The sequence below is a fragment of the Macaca nemestrina genome, chromosome 10, assembly GCF_043159975.1.
Source record: "Macaca nemestrina isolate mMacNem1 chromosome 10, mMacNem.hap1, whole genome shotgun sequence".
In the NCBI taxonomy this organism is placed as follows: Eukaryota; Metazoa; Chordata; class Mammalia; order Primates; family Cercopithecidae; genus Macaca; species Macaca nemestrina.
The window spans coordinates 13457555-13476988 of NC_092134.1; the positions used below are offsets into that span (position 1 = coordinate 13457555).

Here is a 19434-nt window from a genome sequence, read left to right on the forward strand (position 1 = left end):
ATCCTCATAAATTTTTAAGAGTGTAGGTATTTATTCCCTGTAGCACCTGATATCTAATTAACACTCATACATTTCATTGAGAGCATCCAAAGCTTGTCTTATATGTTTTGCTGTCTTTATGTATATATTCTATTGCATGATCTTTTGCTTTTTTGTGTATTTGTTTTACAACTTATTTCAAAAAAACATAAAGCATATGACTTACCATTTTATTACTGTGACTAGTTCGGTAGTTAAGTGCTTACTGTATGTCTGGCATCCACAACAGGGTCAGTTCTACATTTTGTATTTATATTTCATAAACAGTAATAAATCAAAAGCCATAATGACTGTAGTTCATTATATTAACCCTTGGAGAGGATTGCTTGACATGATCCAAAGGCCCCATAATGGTTAATTTTAATGGAAATGGATCAGTATTAATGACTGAAATTTCAGACTCCAGTGGGGGAGTTAAATGAGTTTTTAATGGTGCTGTGTCATTTGAAATTTTGCTATTATTAAGAAAGTACAATAGGGCTTCTGTCCCTGTGTATAAGCCAGTGAGCTTTTTTATGGTCACCACTTATGCTTTGAAGGAGCTAACTCCACTCTCAGCTTCCTGTTTCTGTCTTTGAGAGATTTCACACCAAATGGTCATTTAGAGCAGAGACTGGCAAATTACAGGCCAAATTTTAGTCTGTCACCTGTTTTCTGTAAATGAAGTTTTATTAGAACACATTAGAAACAAACATGCCCGTTTGTTTACCTATTGTTTGTGGCTGCTTTTGCTCTAGAAAGATAGAGTTAAGTAATTCTAACCAAGACAGAATGCTCTGGAAATTTTAAGGAAATTTCCTTATCTGGCATTTTAAGGAAAAAATGTGCTGATTCCTGACCAAGAGTCTATTAACATAAGGGCCTTATTCTTCCTCTAGGACAAATCCTTGCCTTTGGTTTTTGGCGATCATGGAATGCACTAAAGGGGGTTGTGTGGTCCTTGGATCTAGGCTGCTGCTTGGTCACAGATGAGATTTTGACATAGTGCAGATAGCCGTAGTCTTACTTTGGATAAGTAGTATTCTTATCTTAACAAAATAATAAATCTCTCATTATTGCTGGGCAAAAAGCAGATAGAGTTTTAGAAAAACAATTAAGATCTGTTTAGGCCATAGAATATAGGCTAGTTATTTAGGAAGTCAATTCTAAATAATAACTTTTTATTTATAAATCTGTCTGTGATCCTATCTATGCAACTATCTATTTTTTGGTATTTTTTATATTTTTTAATTGATATATCACAGTTGTACATATTTTTGAGATACATATGATATTTCGATACATGCCTACAATGTGTAGTGATCAAATCAGGGTAATTGGGATATCCCTCACCTCAAACATTTATCTTTTCTTTGTATTGGGAACATTATAATTCTCTTCTGGCTATTCTGAGCAACTAATCTATTTTTGGTTTGTTTTATTTTACCGTCTCTCCAGGGCTCTTCATTGGTTTGTGTAGATCCAAATTTCTGGTTGCCATTTTCCATCTGCCAGAAGGACTTCCTTTAACATTTCTTATAGCACAGGTCTGCTGGTGTCAAATTCCTTCAACTTTTGTATGTTTGAAAAAGTTTTTATATTACCTTCATTTTTTAAGAGATATTTTTGCTGGGTATAGAATTTTGTGTGGGCAGGTTTTTTTTATTTCAGCACTTTGAAGATATTGCTTTACTGTGTTCTAGCTTTTCATGCCCACTCCTTCTCCCCATCTTGGTGAGAAATCTTTCTCATTATTGTTTCTCTTAATGTGACATGTATTTTTCTCTGGCTGTGTGTTTTTTTTTTTTTTTTTTTTTTTTTTAATGTTTTCTTTTTGTTTTTGGATTTAAACAGTTTCATTATAGTGTGCTTTAGGTTAATTTTCTTCACATTTCTCATGCTTGGGACTTGTTGAATATTTCGCATCTGTGGGTTTATGGCTTTTGTCAACTTTGGAAAATTTGTGGCCATTATTTCTTCAAATATTTTTTCTGTCTCCTATACTCTTTCTGGGACTCTAATTACATGTACGTTAGGCTACTTGAAGTTGTCTTACAACTCCCTGATGCTCTGCATTTTTTGAAAATGCCTTTTTCTTTTCTCATTGTGTTTCATTTTGGTTTCTACTTCTTGTCTTCTACTTCTTTGTTTCTATTTGTCTTCAAGTTCACTAATCTTTTCTTCTAAAGTATCTAATCTGCCGTTATAAACTTACAATAGTATTTACAGAAAAATAGACATGTTAGAGAAAACATCACAACTCTAAAATATTTGACTTAGTTATCTTATAGGCTTTTTTTTTTTTTTGAGACGGAGTTTCTCCCTGTCACCCAGGCTGGAGTGCAGTGGCGTGATCTCGGCTCACTGTAAGCTCTGCCTTCTGGGTCCACACCATTCTCCTGCCTCAGCCTCCTCAGTAGCTGGGACTACAGGCGCCCGCCACCATGTCCGGCTAATTTTTTGTATTTTTTAGTGGGGACCATCCTTTTAGCCAGGATGGTCTTGATCTCCTCACCTCGTGATCTGCCCACCTCAGCTTCCCAAAGTGCTGGGATTACAGGCGTGAGCCACTGTGCCCGGCCTTTTATAGACCTTCTTATGGAGACTTTTTTTTTTTTTAATTAAATAGAAGAAGCACTCTTACATCTGCCCTAAACTGGGTTCTGGGTTCTTATTTGGGTTTTCATATGTAAGCAAATGGGACCATATCCACTTTGTCTAACAAGTGAAAAGTCTATTAGGGCATTGTTGACTCCTCTTTCCTCTGGGCCACACATCTATCAGTAAGTCCTTTTCCTTATGTTTTCAAAGGAGGTCTCAGTTTCATCCATGTTCTCTGTTTTTGTTTTTGTTTTTTTGCCACCATCCTTCTCCAAGCCACCATCATCTCTCACTTGAATGGCAGTAACAATACCTTCAGTGGTTTCCCTGCTATGTTCTACCTTTGTTCCATTTTGATCCTCTTCTCCCTATAGCATCTACAGTGATCTTAAAACAACAGTAAAATCCGTCACTTTCTTTCTTAAAATTTTCCATTGGTTTTCAATTAATTGAATTTTGAATGAAACCTAAATTCTTTACTGGACCTTCAAGATTCTTGGTCTCTGCCTTGGTCCTTATCATCATCTTGGACTACTTTTTTTTCTTCATTGCTGTGCTTTTCAAAAGTTGACCACAGCCCACAGAATACATTTTATTTGCAATCCAATAGAAGGGATTATATTTACTGTATTTCACTGATTCTAAGGTATCTGAAATCATGGTGCATATTACAGTCATATACAGACATAAACATGTCATAGTTTGATAGGACTTTTTCTTCCTTAATGTTACATAAAATAGTCATAGGTTTTACAATGGAAAGTACCTTAAATTTGATGAGTTAGAGTATCTAAAACAGAAGTTTCCTATAACAGAGCTCATGTTTACTACTCAAGGCACATTCTGATGTTTTCAATTCTATTTTTTTTATTCTACTTCATTGGATACAACGAACCAAAAATCCCGACTTGTCATGCTTGCTGTTGGATTACAGCTTGCAATTTGAAAAACTCTGCTGTAGCCACTCAGTTTTTTTGGTGGTTGTTGTTCATCAAATGCACCAGACCCTTTCCTGCCTCAGGGTCTTTGCAAATGCTGCTCCTTCTGCCGTCTCCTGTCCATTGCATGGCTGGCTCCTCATCATCCTATAGGTTTCAGCTTGCATGCCACCTCCTCAGAGAAGCCCTCCTTGACCACCCCATCTAAGTAAGTTTCTACCTACCTTTCTTATTCTTTTTTTTTTTTTTTTTTTTCTAAACTGGTCCCTATTTGTTTTCTTTATAGCATTTGTCCCAATCTGTAATCACGCACTTATTCATTTCTGATCTTCCCTCACCAGAATGAAGGCACAGGTCATGGGTGCCTATATCCTTCCACAGTGTCAAGCATATAGTATGTGCTAAAAAATAATCCTTGTCAACTGAACAAATGCTGCTGGTTTAAGGCAGCTTTGTCCTGGAGAAAGCCTATATATATTTGTTTCAAGGCCGATGTAGAGTTTTCTGAATGTCAGCAGCTTTTAATGAAAAAACAACACACACACAAAGTCCCTTTGTCCTGGCTGTTGTCCTATGTGTGCGTTTCTGTGTGTATGTGTGTGTCAGGGAGTGGGCTGGGGAGGAGTTAGTTGGAGGGAAGAGGGAAAATTACTCATCTTTTCAGAATGGGAATAGGACAAATGAAGGAGAGTAAAACTTCATCCTTTATTGCTTTTTTTCCCCCTTTTCTCCTAATAGTCTCTAGATGTTAATATAAATGTTAAAAATATTTGTACAGGGTGTGCATGTGTGGTCTAAAGAGTTAATTGTTATTAACACAGCATTGTGTATTCCTGTAACTTATTTCTGGTGTTGGGGATGATTTGATTAATTTGTTCTTTGAAAAACAGATGCTAGTGCCGCATTCTCAGCTTTCCAGGCAAATTGCTATTCTTTATATTTGACCCGTAGCATGTAGAATTGTATTCTACCCTATGAAAAATTTATAATCAACTTCTTACCTTTTAGGCACATAGAGATGAAATCCAGCGCAAATTTGATGCTCTTCGTAACAGCTGTACTGTGAGTATTAATTAACCAAAGATGATTAAAATAACATGAAACTAACAGAGAAGGAAAAGGGGACAGCTCTTTAAAATATTGGTGACGAGTTTTGATTCGAACTTGCAGCTTGAAGAAGATAATGCAATCAACCTTATTTGGAGTTTTTGAGCCCTGGATAACCTGTTTTTTTGGGGTTCTTCCAGTTTTGAAAAACTGAAACCATTCTTCCTGTTTGGGGGAAGAGGATAGTTGGAAGGGTCAAAATAATTCTCACTTGTGGAAGCACTAATAGGTTTCAGCAGCTGCAATGAAAATCCCAAGGCAGCTCCCCCTCCTACCCCAATGTAGACGGTTTCATGGCTAACCCAGCTCAGAGACTCTCCTGTCACCAAGGTAGTTGTATCTGTGAGACTTCTCCAGATTGCTACCCCTGCAGAGGAAGAACCAATGAGCTCTTCTCCTGGAGACCTAGAAATTGTAACTTCCTACCAGGCAGAATTTGGCTTTCTAACATGCAAATTCAAAATCTAGGACTCTTTGGGAGATGTTATTTATATTGAGAGAAATAAATGCTATGAGTGGATAAGCATCTTCCATAGGTTATATAATAGAGTAGGGTCGGTGGGAATTCAGTCTATTTTTGATCAGAGTGAAGGACTGAAATAGGCCCCTTTCAGAAGATGGGGATGTTCTCCTTATTCATGTGCCCTCTCTTTTCTTTGGCCTTTTTGTCACTTTATTACCTTCTTAGTCCTCAGTGATCTTGTCCTTGTTTGTATTATTTGCATTTGTGAATTTCCAGAAACACCTTCCAGCCTCCACACACATACATATTTTATTTTCTTGTTATGAGCTCTTTATTTCCTCTTTAGCTACTATAAATGAGATATTAAGTCCTAACGGTATTTTTTTTCTTAATTTAGGTATAAAATGTATCTAGTAAAGCACATAAAAATGTAGTAATTTTAAGTATACAGCTCAATAAAATTTTTATACAGATAAACAACTAGGTAACCCCAATGTAGATCAAGGTACAGAACTTTCTCAGCCCCTGAAGGCTCCCTCTTGTTCCCTTCCCATCATCATCCTTCACCCAAAGGGTAACCACTGTGCTGACCTCTGATACCATAGTTTAGTCTTGCCTGTTCTTGAATGTCATATAAATGGAATCACAGAGGATGTGCTCTTTGGGGCTTAGCTTTTTTTTTTTTTTTTTTTTTTTTCTCGCTTAAATGGTTTGTGAGGTTCCTCCACGTTGTTGTACCTATCAATAATTTGTTCTTTTTTTAATCACTGTATGGTGTTTCTGGTGTATGAATAGAACTATAGTTTGTTTATCCATTCTCCTTGTTGGTAGACATTTGGATTGTTTCCGTAATGGATCAATCTGTTAGGAAACCCTGTTGCACAAAGCCTTTGGTGGCTGTGAGCACTTACTTCTGGTGAGCATTTCCCAAGAATTACTAGGTCATGATATTTGCCTCTGTTTGACTTTAGTGGGGAACTGACAGACCAGTTTTTTGGTCTACATTTCCTGATATGATGGTGGATTGGGATGGGCCTGCCTTAAAATGTCTGTGGATTTCCTCCATCCCTCCTCCCTTCCTTGAGTAGTTGGGGGTTGACATTCTGGTAGTTTTCTGCCCTAGGATTTTAGTTTCTTGTTGCCTTTCTTTCTTATTTTACACACGAGTTATTTGCTTATATTACATACGTGCGCGTGAATGATCACTGAATAAAATGTAGATCATTTTATGACTGTGGAATTTTTTATATTACCATTTTTTCCTTATATAAGCTTGGATTTTTAAAAATGTGTGCATTAGTAATCCTGTTCCATTCATCTGGAGTTCTTTTTTCCTTTTTTAGTCTTTTGGCATAAGAACTTTCTAAAAAACATTTTTTTACAGTTTTATTGAGGTATAATTGGTGTACTATAATCTGATGCGTTTTAAAACGTGTATATAACTGTGAAACAGCAAAACAATCAAAATGAATTTTATTATTATTTTGGATAAGATTATCCAAATTTCATTCTTGAGCGATAAAAACAAAATATTTATTGTATTCATCACCCTCAAAAGTTTCCTTATACCCCTTTGTAATTCATCTTGTCCCCCATTTTAAAAATTGAAAGTCAGTTTTAGTGGAATACACTAGTATGTAGACTGCATTTGGTTACTTTCACATGTAACTCTAATGCTCTCCAAATTTGCGTTTTCTGGAACGGTGACTTCTGATCTTTGCGTCATTTACCTCTGTGTTCTGTGGCGAAGCCTCTGGGGGCCTTCCCAAGTGTGTGTGTGTGAACCTGAGAGAGATGCCCTCCACCCACATTTCAGCCAGAGCAGCTGGGTAACTTAGTAGTCTAAGCCATGGGCTCTGGAATCAGACAGAGTTCAGATTATAAATTGGCCTCTTAGTAACCTATGCTTATTATCCTACGAAGCCCCTCTTTCTTTGTCTGTAAAATGGAGATGACATTGTATACCCTCAGTTCCAATCAGTACCCTCATTGATTGTAGGATACGTAATTAATTTAATAACTGCTCTTTGGGGGCTGGGTGAGGGAAGAGAGAGAGCTTCTGGTTCCAGTATACCACGTATCCACATTTCAGACAGTACAACTTACGGAACACTGAGTCATGGGATTTGGTAGTAGTACCTCCCTCATAAGGTTGCTGCGAGAATTAAATGAGATACGTGCAAACTGCTTGCACAGGGCCTGATCCATAGAAAGTGCTAAACAACATTGGTTACTATTAATATTTTATTCTCCTGGGCTTATAATATAATCTTTTGTTTGGAAAATGGCTCTGCTGCTACTTTAAAAAGTTTGAAAACCACTACTTTAGAACAACATTTAGCCACAATAGTAGGTCTCAATTATACTTTTCCAAGTTCAAGACCGCTTTAAAGACACTTCAGAGGAATGTGTTGGAGGTTCCTTTCTTTTTTGGCATTGCCGAAGATTGTCTCCGCTAGGAAATGTCATCTTTGTCATTTAAAAATGAGTTATTATGGGAGTTCCCACAATTCCCATAATAACTCAATTGATAGGAGCTCTCTTCAGCTTTCAAAAAGCTCATGCACAGTAAGATTTTCAAGCTCAGACCATTTCTATATTTTGAAGACATTTAAAAAGGATTTGATTCAATCTGGCACCTAAAACCCTACCTAAGTCTGTTTTAGAGGGGAGTTGGTGGGCAAACATATGACATAGTTTTAATTATGAATCAATCTGTCAGCTATAAGATTAAAAATAAATAATATGCAAATAGCTGCCTTCAGAAGAGAACCAGGCATTAAAATAGGATTTCAGTCCTGTGTCTTTTTAGCCTGATGCTCATTATCTGACTGGTTTCTTCACCCCTAACGTGCCATTGGACATTTACCTGGTAATTTTCCTCTGCTGGTCTTCCAGTTAGGTGTGAGAGGTCCATGTCTTCTTCTCAGAACCATGATAGCATTGAAAAACAACAGATCAGATCAGCCCAAACAAAGTTCTTTCTTTTTTTTCTTTTTGACACTGAGAGTAGATCTTTTTTTTTTTTCTGAGACGGAGTTTCGCTCTTGTTGCCCAGGCTGGAGTACAATGGCACGATCTCCGCTCACCACAACCTCCACCTCCCGGGTTCAAGCGATTCTCCTGCCTCAGCCTTCTGGGTAACTGGGATTACAGGCATGTGCCACCATGCCTGGCTAATTTTGTATTTTCAGTAGAGATGGGGTTTCTCCATGTTGGTCAGACTAGTCTTGAACTCTCAGACTCAGGTGATCCACCCACCTCAGCCTCCCAAAAGTGCTGAGATTACAAGTGTGAGCCACCATGTCCAGCTTAGATCATTTTTTTTAATCTTCCCTTCTTTCTTCTAACTGTACCAAGACCTGTTATCTGTAAAAACAGCATGTAAGAAAGCTCTGCTGGCCCCTGCGTTGTGAAGATATCTTGCCCATCTTTTTTTACTGCTAAGATGGAATCAGCCTTTCAGTTTCTCTTTTTTACCCTCTATCTTTGGGGTTAAAAGGTTAACAGACTCATAGTAAACAAATCATTTGACCTTGGTGGAGAGAGAATATACCCAGGACCAGAAAGTAGACCTACCAATTTTCCTTGCACATTCCCTGGATCGAAATCAAGAAGGGTTGTCCTGAATGGTAAATATATTTTACCTGCATCATTTCAGTTTTCAAAGATCTGAATAAAAAAATTGAATAAACACTTCTATCCCTATTTTAGAGAGGCAGTATAGTTTAGGGGGCAAGAATGTAGATTCTTGAGTTTTAGTGTTGGGTTCGAATTCTGGTTTTGTTATTTACTAGCAGTGACCTTGGGCAAGTTACCTAGCATCTCTGTTGCCCCAATTTCCCCATCCATAAAATAGAAATAAAATAATACCTACTTCAAAGGACAGTAGTGAACATTGCCTGTTACTATGCCTTTTTAAAAAAACTCACAAAGACCATTAATTTACTGCCTATGTCATAAGTCAGTTTAATATCTGTAAACTCAGTAACATATGTGTGTGTGTGCATGGGTGTGTCCAACATTTAATATCATGACTCCAGCAACTTGAAACAAGGTCACAAGCTAACTGTGTTACGGCTTGGGTAGATAGAATATGTGTATAAAAAGTCCAAATCAATTAAAATGCCTTAAATCTCAGTATGGGTACTTTACAAAAACATGTAACACTTCTCTTGTCAAATGGGCAAAATAGAGATGATGACCAAATATAGAACCAGCAATCACAAACCAGAAATATAATCAGAGCCACAAGAACCCTTGTAGACTGGATGACAACAGGGAAATAGAAAGACCCTTCTTACTCCAATGGGCCCATCTCAACTGAGTGATACCAAATTGCCCTTTTCCAAGTGTTTCTTCTTTAGCATTTTATAATATAATTTTGGGAGAAAAAGAAAAGGTGGCAGAAATGGGCTATCACAAATGATAAATTGCATTTTTTTCATGAATCAAAGAAAGCAGGTACCCAAAGTCTTAACTACATCCTTGAATGACAAGTAAATTATTTTGGCAATGATGTGTTTCCATGTGAGTAGACTTTCTGTAGTCTGGTCTGTTTATTCCCCAAGAGGCTTTTTTTTTTTTTTTTTTTTGAGACGGAGTCTTGCTCTGTCACCCAGGCTGGAGTGCAGTGGCGCAATCTTGGCTCACTGCAAGCTCCGCCTCCTGGGTTCATGCCATTCTCCTGCCTCAGCCTCCCGAGTAGCTGGGACTACAGGCGCCTGCCACCACGCCCGGCTACTTTTTTGTATTTTTAGTAGAGACAGGGTTTCACTGTGTTAGCCAGGATGGTCTCGATTTCCTGACCTCATGTTCACATGATACATTAAGGTCAAATAACATGCAAGAAAATTCAAAAAATTAAAAGAGTAAGAGCAGATGAGTAAATATAGTGTTCACTCCCATGTCACAGATGGAGAAACCAACCCAGCAAAGGTCAGATGGCTTATTTGGGGTTCCAGAATCCATTTTATATCTTCCAAGCCAGCCTGCCTGTCTTACTTTTCTTTGGGAAAGAGGTAGGGGGAAGCATAGTAGTTAAATGGAGACATTACGAAAAACATCTTAAGGAATAGGTTTACTACATACAGGAAGGAGACCAGTTGAACTAGTGGGCATTGTTATTCATTGTTTCTGGTTTCAGGAGATTTAACATGTCACAGAAAGGGAAAGGCAGGGACCCTACAAGTCATAAGTGTCTGCTAGAAATGGCAAATGTGCAGATTTTGCTTATTTGTCTTCCTTGATAAAGAAGGTATCTGAGCTAAGAACCTGACCAGATAACTTTTATTCCCCTTCTTGTAGCTGACAGTGTATCTCAAAACAGTACATTATGAATTAATGTGGCTTTTGACATTAAAAAGCAAATCACTAGACCATTAGACCATACACTAAAAGGTTATCAGCTCAGTTAACAAAATGAAAAGTTGTATCTCTTCTGAGTACATTTGTGGACAAATGTACTTAATTGATGTTCTTTAATTCCATGTGCCTGGGGAGATTTTTTAAAAAACTGATAATCAAAGAGGGTTAAAATAGGGAATTAGTCATGAAAGCAATGGCAACATTTCATAAACGAAATCGACTCTAGGTTTGAAAATTGGAAACAATTAATAACTGTAGGCTTAATGGCATTTCCTTTTAATTTCCTTCTTTTTGTTACATACAATTTAATTTACTGCCTGTGTGCCTCAGTCCAACTATTATTAGAAAATTGCCCTTAAACTTCTAAAGTATTATACATGAAAGCTCTCTGCAAGCAGTAATTCTAAACCTCAGCAAAGAGAATAGGAAAGCTAAATGTTCCGAAATTGAAGTCATTCTGCTACTGAGCAGGAAAGTAATTTAGCAAACCCCGATTAAATCTCTCTCAATAAAATGACAGTTTCATATACATGGCTTACCATTGTCTGATAGCCAACTGTATAGTAAAATACATTAAAGTGATGGTATAGTACAGTATTGTATTTTCAGGGTTTTTCTGAGTTTCCCTTAAGTTTTTTTTCCTTGGTTGTATGAAATTAAATTTATTGCTTGTGATATTATTGAAATAACTCCTGGTGCCCTTCCCTGTCAGTCTTCCTTGATAAGAACTTCATTTTGCCTTCTAAGACTGTGGCCATCTCCAATAATAAGGTCCTAGAGATAGTGTCATGGGCATTTTTAGCTTAATTAGCAGATTGTGATACCACTCTATTATTAATTTGCATTTTCCTTCCATATTGTATTATTTCTGTCAACTTGATCTCATTCAAAGTCGTCCGTTTCATGCAGTGATTACTTTTGATTGCTTTTGCCATATTTCTTAGATGTGTCCTGAGTTAGAGAGAAACTGGGTCTTTTTCTACCACTGCTCGTGTTTAGAGTTAAGTGGGTGGGCGTGGGAGCTTGGACGTGACTCTCAAGGTCAGGTGGGCAAACTCATGAGCGGCACGTTGATTGCCAGTGTCACGTGAGTTCAGAAATCCATAGCCCTAGAAGCAATTTCTCATTTGAAATGAATGTGCTTGGCATGTAACTGGATTCCTTTCCTCTTTTAGGTAATCACAGACCTGGAGGAGCAGCTAAACCAGCTGACCGAGGATAACGCTGAACTCAACAACCAAAACTTCTACTTGTCCAAACAACTCGATGAGGCTTCCGGCGCCAACGATGAGATTGTACAACTGCGAAGTGAAGTGGACCACCTTCGCCGGGAGATCACAGAACGAGAGATGCAGCTTACCAGCCAGAAGCAAGTAAGGAGGGTTAACAAGGTCATGAGATCCTTGGAGGACTTTTAGAACAATTTTAGGAGGAGTGCTTGGTGCATTCTCCCAAGGGTTCCAACACTAAACTTCATACCCAACTTCACTGGGCTCTTTTTAGAATCATGTCTTGTTTCTAAGTTTTAGGGTTTTAAAAATGGCTTTTAAAAGTGTGTAGTTCTTATTAATTTTGATTTTAAAAAATTGGGCCGGTGCGGCAGCTCTTCCCTGTTATCCAGACACTTTGGGAGGTAGAGGCGATAAGATCACTTGAGCCCAGGAGACCCCATCTCTTAAAACAAAAAAGATAAAAATTAGCTGGGCTTGGTGGTGCATGCCAGTAGTTCCAGCTTTTTAGAAAGCTGAGGCGGGAGGAATGCTTGAACCCAGGAGCTCGAGGCTGCAGTGAACTGTGATCATGCCACTGTACTCCAGCCTGGGTGACAGAGCTGGACCCTGCCTCGAAAAAATAAATATAGATAAAAACAAAATCAAATGCTTTGGGAGATCAACATAAATGGCTTGATTTTAAGCTTAGTCGCTTCCCCTGGCTTTGCTTTGGGTTCTGCCTCTAAGGTGGCTGCAGCACTGGCCCTTCGTCCATTCTTGCCTGGTCCCCTCGGGCTGCAGAGGAAAAAGACAAGCTGCATTTCAAACTGTAGTTAGAAACTTGTGCTTTTCTGAAACTGACCTGACCAAAGTAATCTCCAGGAAATCCTTGTTTAAAGATAAGGCACAAATCCGTGGTACTGATTTGCAGACGATGGAGGCTCTGAAGACCACGTGTACCATGCTGGAGGAACAGGTCATGGATTTGGAGGCCCTAAACGACGAGCTGCTAGAAAAAGAGCGGCAGTGGGAGGCCTGGAGGAGCGTCCTGGGTGACGAGAAATCCCAGTTTGAGTGTCGGGTTCGAGAGCTGCAGAGGATGTTGGACACCGAGAAACAGAGCAGGTGGGGTTTTGTGTTTGTGGAAAGCTCATGACAGGTGACCGCAGGAGGATCAGCCTGAGAGTTGTGAACAGGGTGATCAGCTTTCCCAGCTGAGACTGAGAAGCTTCCTGGGGCACAAGCCTCCTGGTGCTTAAAACCAGGAGACTCTTGGGCAAACCAGGATGGGGTGGTCACCCTAGTTGTAAACGTAGATAGTGTGAGTTGGATTCTGTGGCTATGGCTGGTATCTGTTTTCCCCATGCAGAGGCCTGGGCATCAGGGCAAATACCTCTGTTTTCTGTGCAGAAACACTCTCATGAGGTTTCTTATCAGAGTAACCATAGCAAGAACATTACCATTTTAATCCTGGTCATGTGGAGTGCTAGTCTTCCCTCCACCCCAGGATTCCTCAACCTTGGCACTATTGACATGTCAGGCTGGGTCATTCTTTGTTATGGGGACTGTCCTGTGCATTGTAGGATATTGAGCAGCATCCCTCGTCTCTGCTCACTAGATGCCACCAACAACCCCCTTCCCAAGTTGTGACAAGTATGTCTCTGGACATTGCCCCCAATATTCCCAGTGTCTCCATTGTCCCCAGTGGAGAACCACTGCTTTACAAGAATAGTTTAGTGTTTTTTTTTTTTTTCCTTTTCTTGGAGACAGAGTCTGACTCTGTCACCCAGGCTGGAGTGCAGTGGCACCATCTCAGTTCACTGCAACCTCCACCTCCAGGGTTCAAGAGATTCTCCTTCCTCAGCCTCCCAAGTAGCTAGGAATACAGGTGTGCGCCACTATGCCCGGCTAATTTTTTTTGTATTTTTAGTAGAGATGGGTTTTCACTGTGTTGGCCAGGCTGGTCTTGAACTCCTGACCTCAAGTAATCCACCTGCCTTGGTCTCCCAGAGTACTGGGATTACAGGCATGAGCCACCATGCCTGCCTGTTTTTTCTTTTTTTTCCTTTCTTAGTAGGAAGTGATAATAATCAGTTCAGGTAGTGTCGTTCCTCTGCTTTCTCACTTTTGTTTCCACAGTTCACCTAGTATAGATTTCCCTTCCTGCGGGGCCACAGTGGTGCAATTGTGTACTCCATAGCTCTGAGGGTTGCTGGTCACATTGAAGATGTCATAGACTGGAAGAGTTGTTATGACAGATTTACAGCTCATGGCAGGAAACTGTTTTTGTTTCTGACAAAATTGGTACGTGATGACGTTTCACAGATGGAAAGAAATGGCCTAGAAGGACGGGTGCTGCTTTCCAGTTTGTACAAAGGCACGATATGGGCTAGTGTGTGCCCCGTGACTTCCTGTCTGCACAGCTAATTGGATCCATTTTTCATAACCTTGCTCATGTCACCTTCCTCTGAAACTTACCTTCCTGTGATTCTCTGAACTCCTTAAGCAAGATAAGCTATCCGTAGAAATATCAATCAATGAATTAATCTGTGTCACACTCTTTTGGGTATCTCTCACATTTACTGGGCCATAGTAGGCTCAACTAAATATATCAGATGGATTATGCAAAGTTCAACTGAGCTTCAAAAGTTTGGAGGTAAAAGATGAGAACCCTTACATTTCAAGAGAAATGGTAGAAACAGTTCCTTTTTGTGGATCCTCCCAGCTTCTACACTCAGGGTATTTGTTGATGTGAGGGACTGCTGTTTAAGTCTCCTGTTCCAGCTTCCTTCTGAATCCTTAGACTCTGCCATCCTCATTATAAGTTCTGGTTGTTTTCTCACAGACCCCTTCCCTCCCGCCCTCAAGTGCAGCTCCTATCCTAGCTGTTTCTAGGGACCTACGGAGATCATTTTTGGGGTAGGATCTGGCTTCAGCATCAAGAAATACATGACCGTACATGGAAGGTATAATTATGAACTGTTCTCAGGAAGACTAGCATTAGTCTGCTTTCATTTCATGTCTGCTTTCAGGGCAATTGTGGAAGATTGTGCCTTTCTTTTCTTTTTTTTTTCTTTTTTCTGTTTTGGTATTATGTGGGATACTGAGATGAGTAAAATATAATTGTTAATCTGTGTTCTCAAGAGCCTAAGAGTCTACTGGAGGAGATATGGATTCAGATATTTAGGAGAGATGGGGAGGCCGAAGCGGGTGGATCACTTGAGGTCAGGAGTCTGAGACCAACCTGGCCAACATGGCGAAATCCTGTCTTTACAAAAAATACAAAAATTAGCCGGGTGTGGTGGCATGCGCCTGTAGTCCAAGCTACTTGGGAGGCTGAGGCAGGAGAATTGCTTGAATCTTGGAGGTGGAGGTTGCAGTGAGCTGAGATCGCGCCACTGAACTCCAGCCTGGGCGACAGAGTGAGACTCCATCTCAAATATGTATATATATATTTAGGAGAGAAATACAGTTATGCTTTGGATACAGAACAAGGTGACGTTGCTTCTGAGAAGAGAAAGTGGAAACAGTTTAATGGAGATCATAGCATTTGAATTTATCCTTGAAGGCTGAGTAAGATTTGAGTTTGCAGAGTAGCAAAGGAGGGGATGGCCAGTGGAGGAGATTGTATAAGCCGAAGTGTGGAAGTAGGAAGCATGATACCTAAATGGGGAAAGGGAAGTGATTTTTTTTTCCCAGTTTGCTTCTGATTTTTCTGTTCTTTAGCATTATTTATGGAGACACTCAACAGATTCAAGTTTCACTTTCGTTTTTTCTTTCTTTTTTGAGATGGAGTCTTGCTCTGTTGCCCAGGGTGGAGTGCAGTGGCACCATCTTGGCTCACTGCAACCTCCGCCTCCCAAGTTCAAGCAGTTCTTCTGCCTCAGCCTCCTGAGTAGCTGGGATTGCAGGCACGCGCCACCATGCCTGACTAATTTTTTGTATTTGTTGTAGAGATGGGGTTTCACCATGTTGGCCAGGCTGGTCTCGAACTCTTGACCTTAGGTGATCCGCCCACCTCAGCCTCCCAAAGTGTTGGGATTAAGACGTGAGCCACCACACCCAGCCTCAAGTTTCAGTTTCTTGATGAGTACCCAAAAACATTTAACTTTTTTTTGTTGTTTGTTTTGTTTTTTTTTTTTTGAGATGGAGTCTTGCTCTGTCACCCAGGCTGGAGTGCGGTGGTGTGATCTTGGCTCACTGCAACTTCCACCTCCTGGGTTCAAGTGATTCTCCTGCCTCAGCCTCCTGAGTAGCTGGGATTAGGGGTGCACACCACCACACCCGGCTAATTTTGTATTTTTAGTAAAGATGGGATTTCACCATGTTGGCCAGGCTGGTCTGGAACTCCTGACCTCAGGTAATCCACTCACCTTGGCCTCCCAAACTGTTGGGATTACAGGTGTGAGCCACTGCGCCTGGCCTGTTTTGTTTTTTCTCACCCAAACCTAACATGGGTCAAATCTTTGCTTGGTAAGCTGTTGGAAAGGAAGACAGTTTGGAACTAGGAGTCAAGGTTGGGCATCTCTCTGGCCTGCAGCCTCTTTAGTTGCTTGTCAGGATTAGAGATGGACCAGCCTTCTTTCAGCAGGTCAGCTGTTTGGGGGGCTTCCAAAAGCTGACCTGTGTTTTTCTGGCAGGGCGAGAGCCGATCAGCGGATCACCGAGTCTCGCCAGGTGGTGGAGCTGGCAGTGAAGGAGCACAAGGCGGAGATTCTCGCTCTGCAGCAGGCTCTCAAAGAGCAGAAGCTGAAGGCCGAGAGCCTCTCTGACAAGGTCAGCGCCCACCCCTTCTGCTTTTTAGGAAAACATTTTCGTTTCCTTCTTTTAAAGGCACGCTTGATAAAAATTCAAATGCAATCCATGGCAAACATATTTCATAAACATATGTTCATGCACTCCAAAAATGTCCCATGGTTTTGCCTTACCATGGGACATTTTTGGTTGGCAGTAGCGTGGGTGGGTATGGTGGGTGCCCAGTGATCACAGTCGGCCAGTGACTTTTTAAAATCTGTGTGTCTAGGCCCTTGAAGTTTGAATTTTGATCTGGGTGTTCTACTCTCTGGTTGTCTGGCATCTTATTTCCAGAAGGCTTTATGGATTGAATGCTGTGCATCTTTGGGAAGTTCTTGGTGGCAGTGACTAATGCTCATCCCATTGCTGCAGTAATAGGTAGCTCAGCTTCTCCTTGTTCCAAGTTCAGGGTCATGATAGGGTCTGATGACGCATTCCAGTTCTCAGCATTTCACATGGGAAATACACGTGTTCCATCCATGTGCCTCTCCATATTACATTTACAGTCATAACCAATGTTTTAGAGATTTTAGCTAATAATCTTGAGAGAGATACAGAATAGGTACTTCAGTGTTACAGATCACCAAGGTGAAGATCAGAGGAATTTTATGTATAAACACACAGATGCATACATAGACACTCTTTTTCATGCACATACACACACAAAATAACAATCTGATTTTATATTTTCTATAACTTTGTTATTTCATGATAGAAAAATAGTTATTTGGGTCATTGTGGAAAATATAGAAACCACAGAAAAGTAAAGGAAATAATGGCTGGTCACCCATTGCTATTGTTTTATTCGTGAATTTATTTGCAGTCTCTGTGCTTATGTTTATGCATATACACACATACATAGACATACGTATGTATTTTTATAAATTAGATTCTCGTGTACAGCTTTACATGTTTTTATTAAAAATCATTTAACTGCAGGTTTTTTCTGAGTTGAGTATTTTTTGAACATGTGATTCTAAAAAAAATAAATAAATTCCATGGAAGTACCTACTTTAATCATTATACTTGTATTGGAAATTTGAGCTTCCAGTATTTTGCCATATAAATAACAGTGTGATAAATATGAATCTTTATGGGCATCCATGATTATTTTCTTACCAGATACTTATATTAATAGAAACAGAATTATTAGATTTCAGGCCAGAGCTCTCTAGTGAGGAACACTCCTGAGTTCCCTGAAACTGGGTTACCACTTTTTTTTTTAGCATGAGGAAACTAGATTTATTAGAAATATGTGAGGCCTTTTATGTTTAATGTGAAAAATATTTTTTTCTAGTTGACTGCTCTTAAAGTATTAAGCAGCAAAGTCCTTTGTGTCTTTTAAAGCTCCAGACTTTGCAATACCTTATTGTCTTGATCTTCTCTTAATTGGGATGAATTTCTCCTTCCCAAGCCTTTCTTATCAAACTTAAAATCTGACAAAGCAGTCATTATTTGCGTACATGTCTAGTTATGGGCCTTTCTGACTTGATGTAAGATCCTTGAGAGCTTAGTTATCCTTTCATCCTAAAAGCCATAATGCAGGTAGTAAGCATTCAGCATATGATTATTTAATTAAATTCAGCCAAAGCATGTCAGATAAATAAATCCTTGAGCAGTCATCTCCTAGAACTTGTCATGGCTATATTTAAGAGCCATCCCTTAGAAATAATTTCCATCCTCATTTAATAACCTATGGAAGACTCACCAGTGACATGGACTTCTGTATTTAGAAAAAAGCAACCTTTACGTTCTGACCTTTAGAACTCAATATTCTTTCTTCGTGAAGGTTCGTGGACATTCATAAAAGTTGTCAGCATCTAACATTCCTAAATGTGGCATTATGCCAATCTTTCCAAATGTCTAGCTCAATGACCTGGAGAAGAAGCATGCTATGCTTGAAATGAATGCCCGAAGCTTACAGCAGAAGCTGGAGACTGAACGAGAGCTCAAACAGAGGCTTCTGGAAGAGGTGAGTGTGAAACACCTGGGATAAGGGCCAAGTAGAATTTTTTTCTTTTAATAGGCTTTATTCTTTGAAGCAGCTTTAGGTTCACAGCAAAATTGAGCAGAAAGCACAGAGAGTTCCCACATACTCCCCGCCCCCTCCTCCCACAACGTCCCCAGCTGTCAACACCCTGTTCCAGAGTGGTCCATTTGTTACAATCAATGGGCCTGCACTGACACATCATCATCACCCCAAATGCATACTTTAAATTAGGTTTGCTCTTGGTGTTGTACATTCTATGGGTTTTGAGAAATGTATAGTGACAGTTATCCACCTTTACCATATCATACAGGATAGTTTCACTGCCCTAAAAACCCTCTGTGCTCTGCCTGTTCATCCCTCCCCACCCTCAACTCCTGGCAGCCACTGATCTTTTGCTGTCTCCATAGTTTTCCCTTTTCCAGAATGTTGCATATCTGGAATCACACAGTATGTAGCCTTTCAGATTAGCTGCTTTCACTTAGTCATATGCATCCAGGTTTCCTCCATGTCTTTTCACGGCTGGTAGCTCATTTTTCTCTGGAGTCTTTTTTTTTTTTTTTTTTTGGTCTTGCTCTGTTGCCCAGGTTAAGGTGCGGTGGTGCAATTACTACTCACGGCAGCCTTGACTTCCTGGTTTCAGGTCGTCCTCCCACTCAGCCTCCTGAGTAGCTGGGACTACAGGTATATGCCACCATGCTCGAGTAATTTTTGTATTGTTTTGTAGAGACGGGGTTTCCCCGTGTTTCCCAGGCTGGCTGGTTTTGAACCCCTGGGCTCAAGTGATCTACCTGTCTTGGCCTCCCAAAGTGTTGGGGTTACAGGCATGAGTCCCCGTGCCCTGCCTGAACTTTTAAACAAATTTCTTAAAAAGATTTTTTTATTTCAATAGCTTTAGGGGTACAAGTGTTTTTTTGGTGACATGGTTGAATTGTGTGGTGGTGAAGT

At 39.9% G+C, this 19434-nt stretch overlaps 1 protein-coding gene across 9 annotated transcripts in view; it reads left to right on the forward strand.

Moving 5' to 3' along the window:
- LOC105494878 (citron rho-interacting serine/threonine kinase) overlaps positions 1-19434 on the forward strand; it is a 195409-nt gene that overhangs the window by 135398 nt on the left and 40577 nt on the right. For all 9 annotated transcript variants that reach the window (XM_011763857.2, XM_011763808.2, XM_011763815.2 and 6 more), the window contains 5 exons: positions 4566-4619; positions 11670-11867; positions 12637-12830; positions 16346-16481; positions 18367-18471. In XM_011763857.2, the coding sequence (XP_011762159.2) occupies positions 4566-4619; positions 11670-11867; positions 12637-12830; positions 16346-16481; positions 18367-18471 (687 nt within the window). The remainder of the gene's footprint in view (positions 1-4565; positions 4620-11669; positions 11868-12636; positions 12831-16345; positions 16482-18366; positions 18472-19434) is intronic.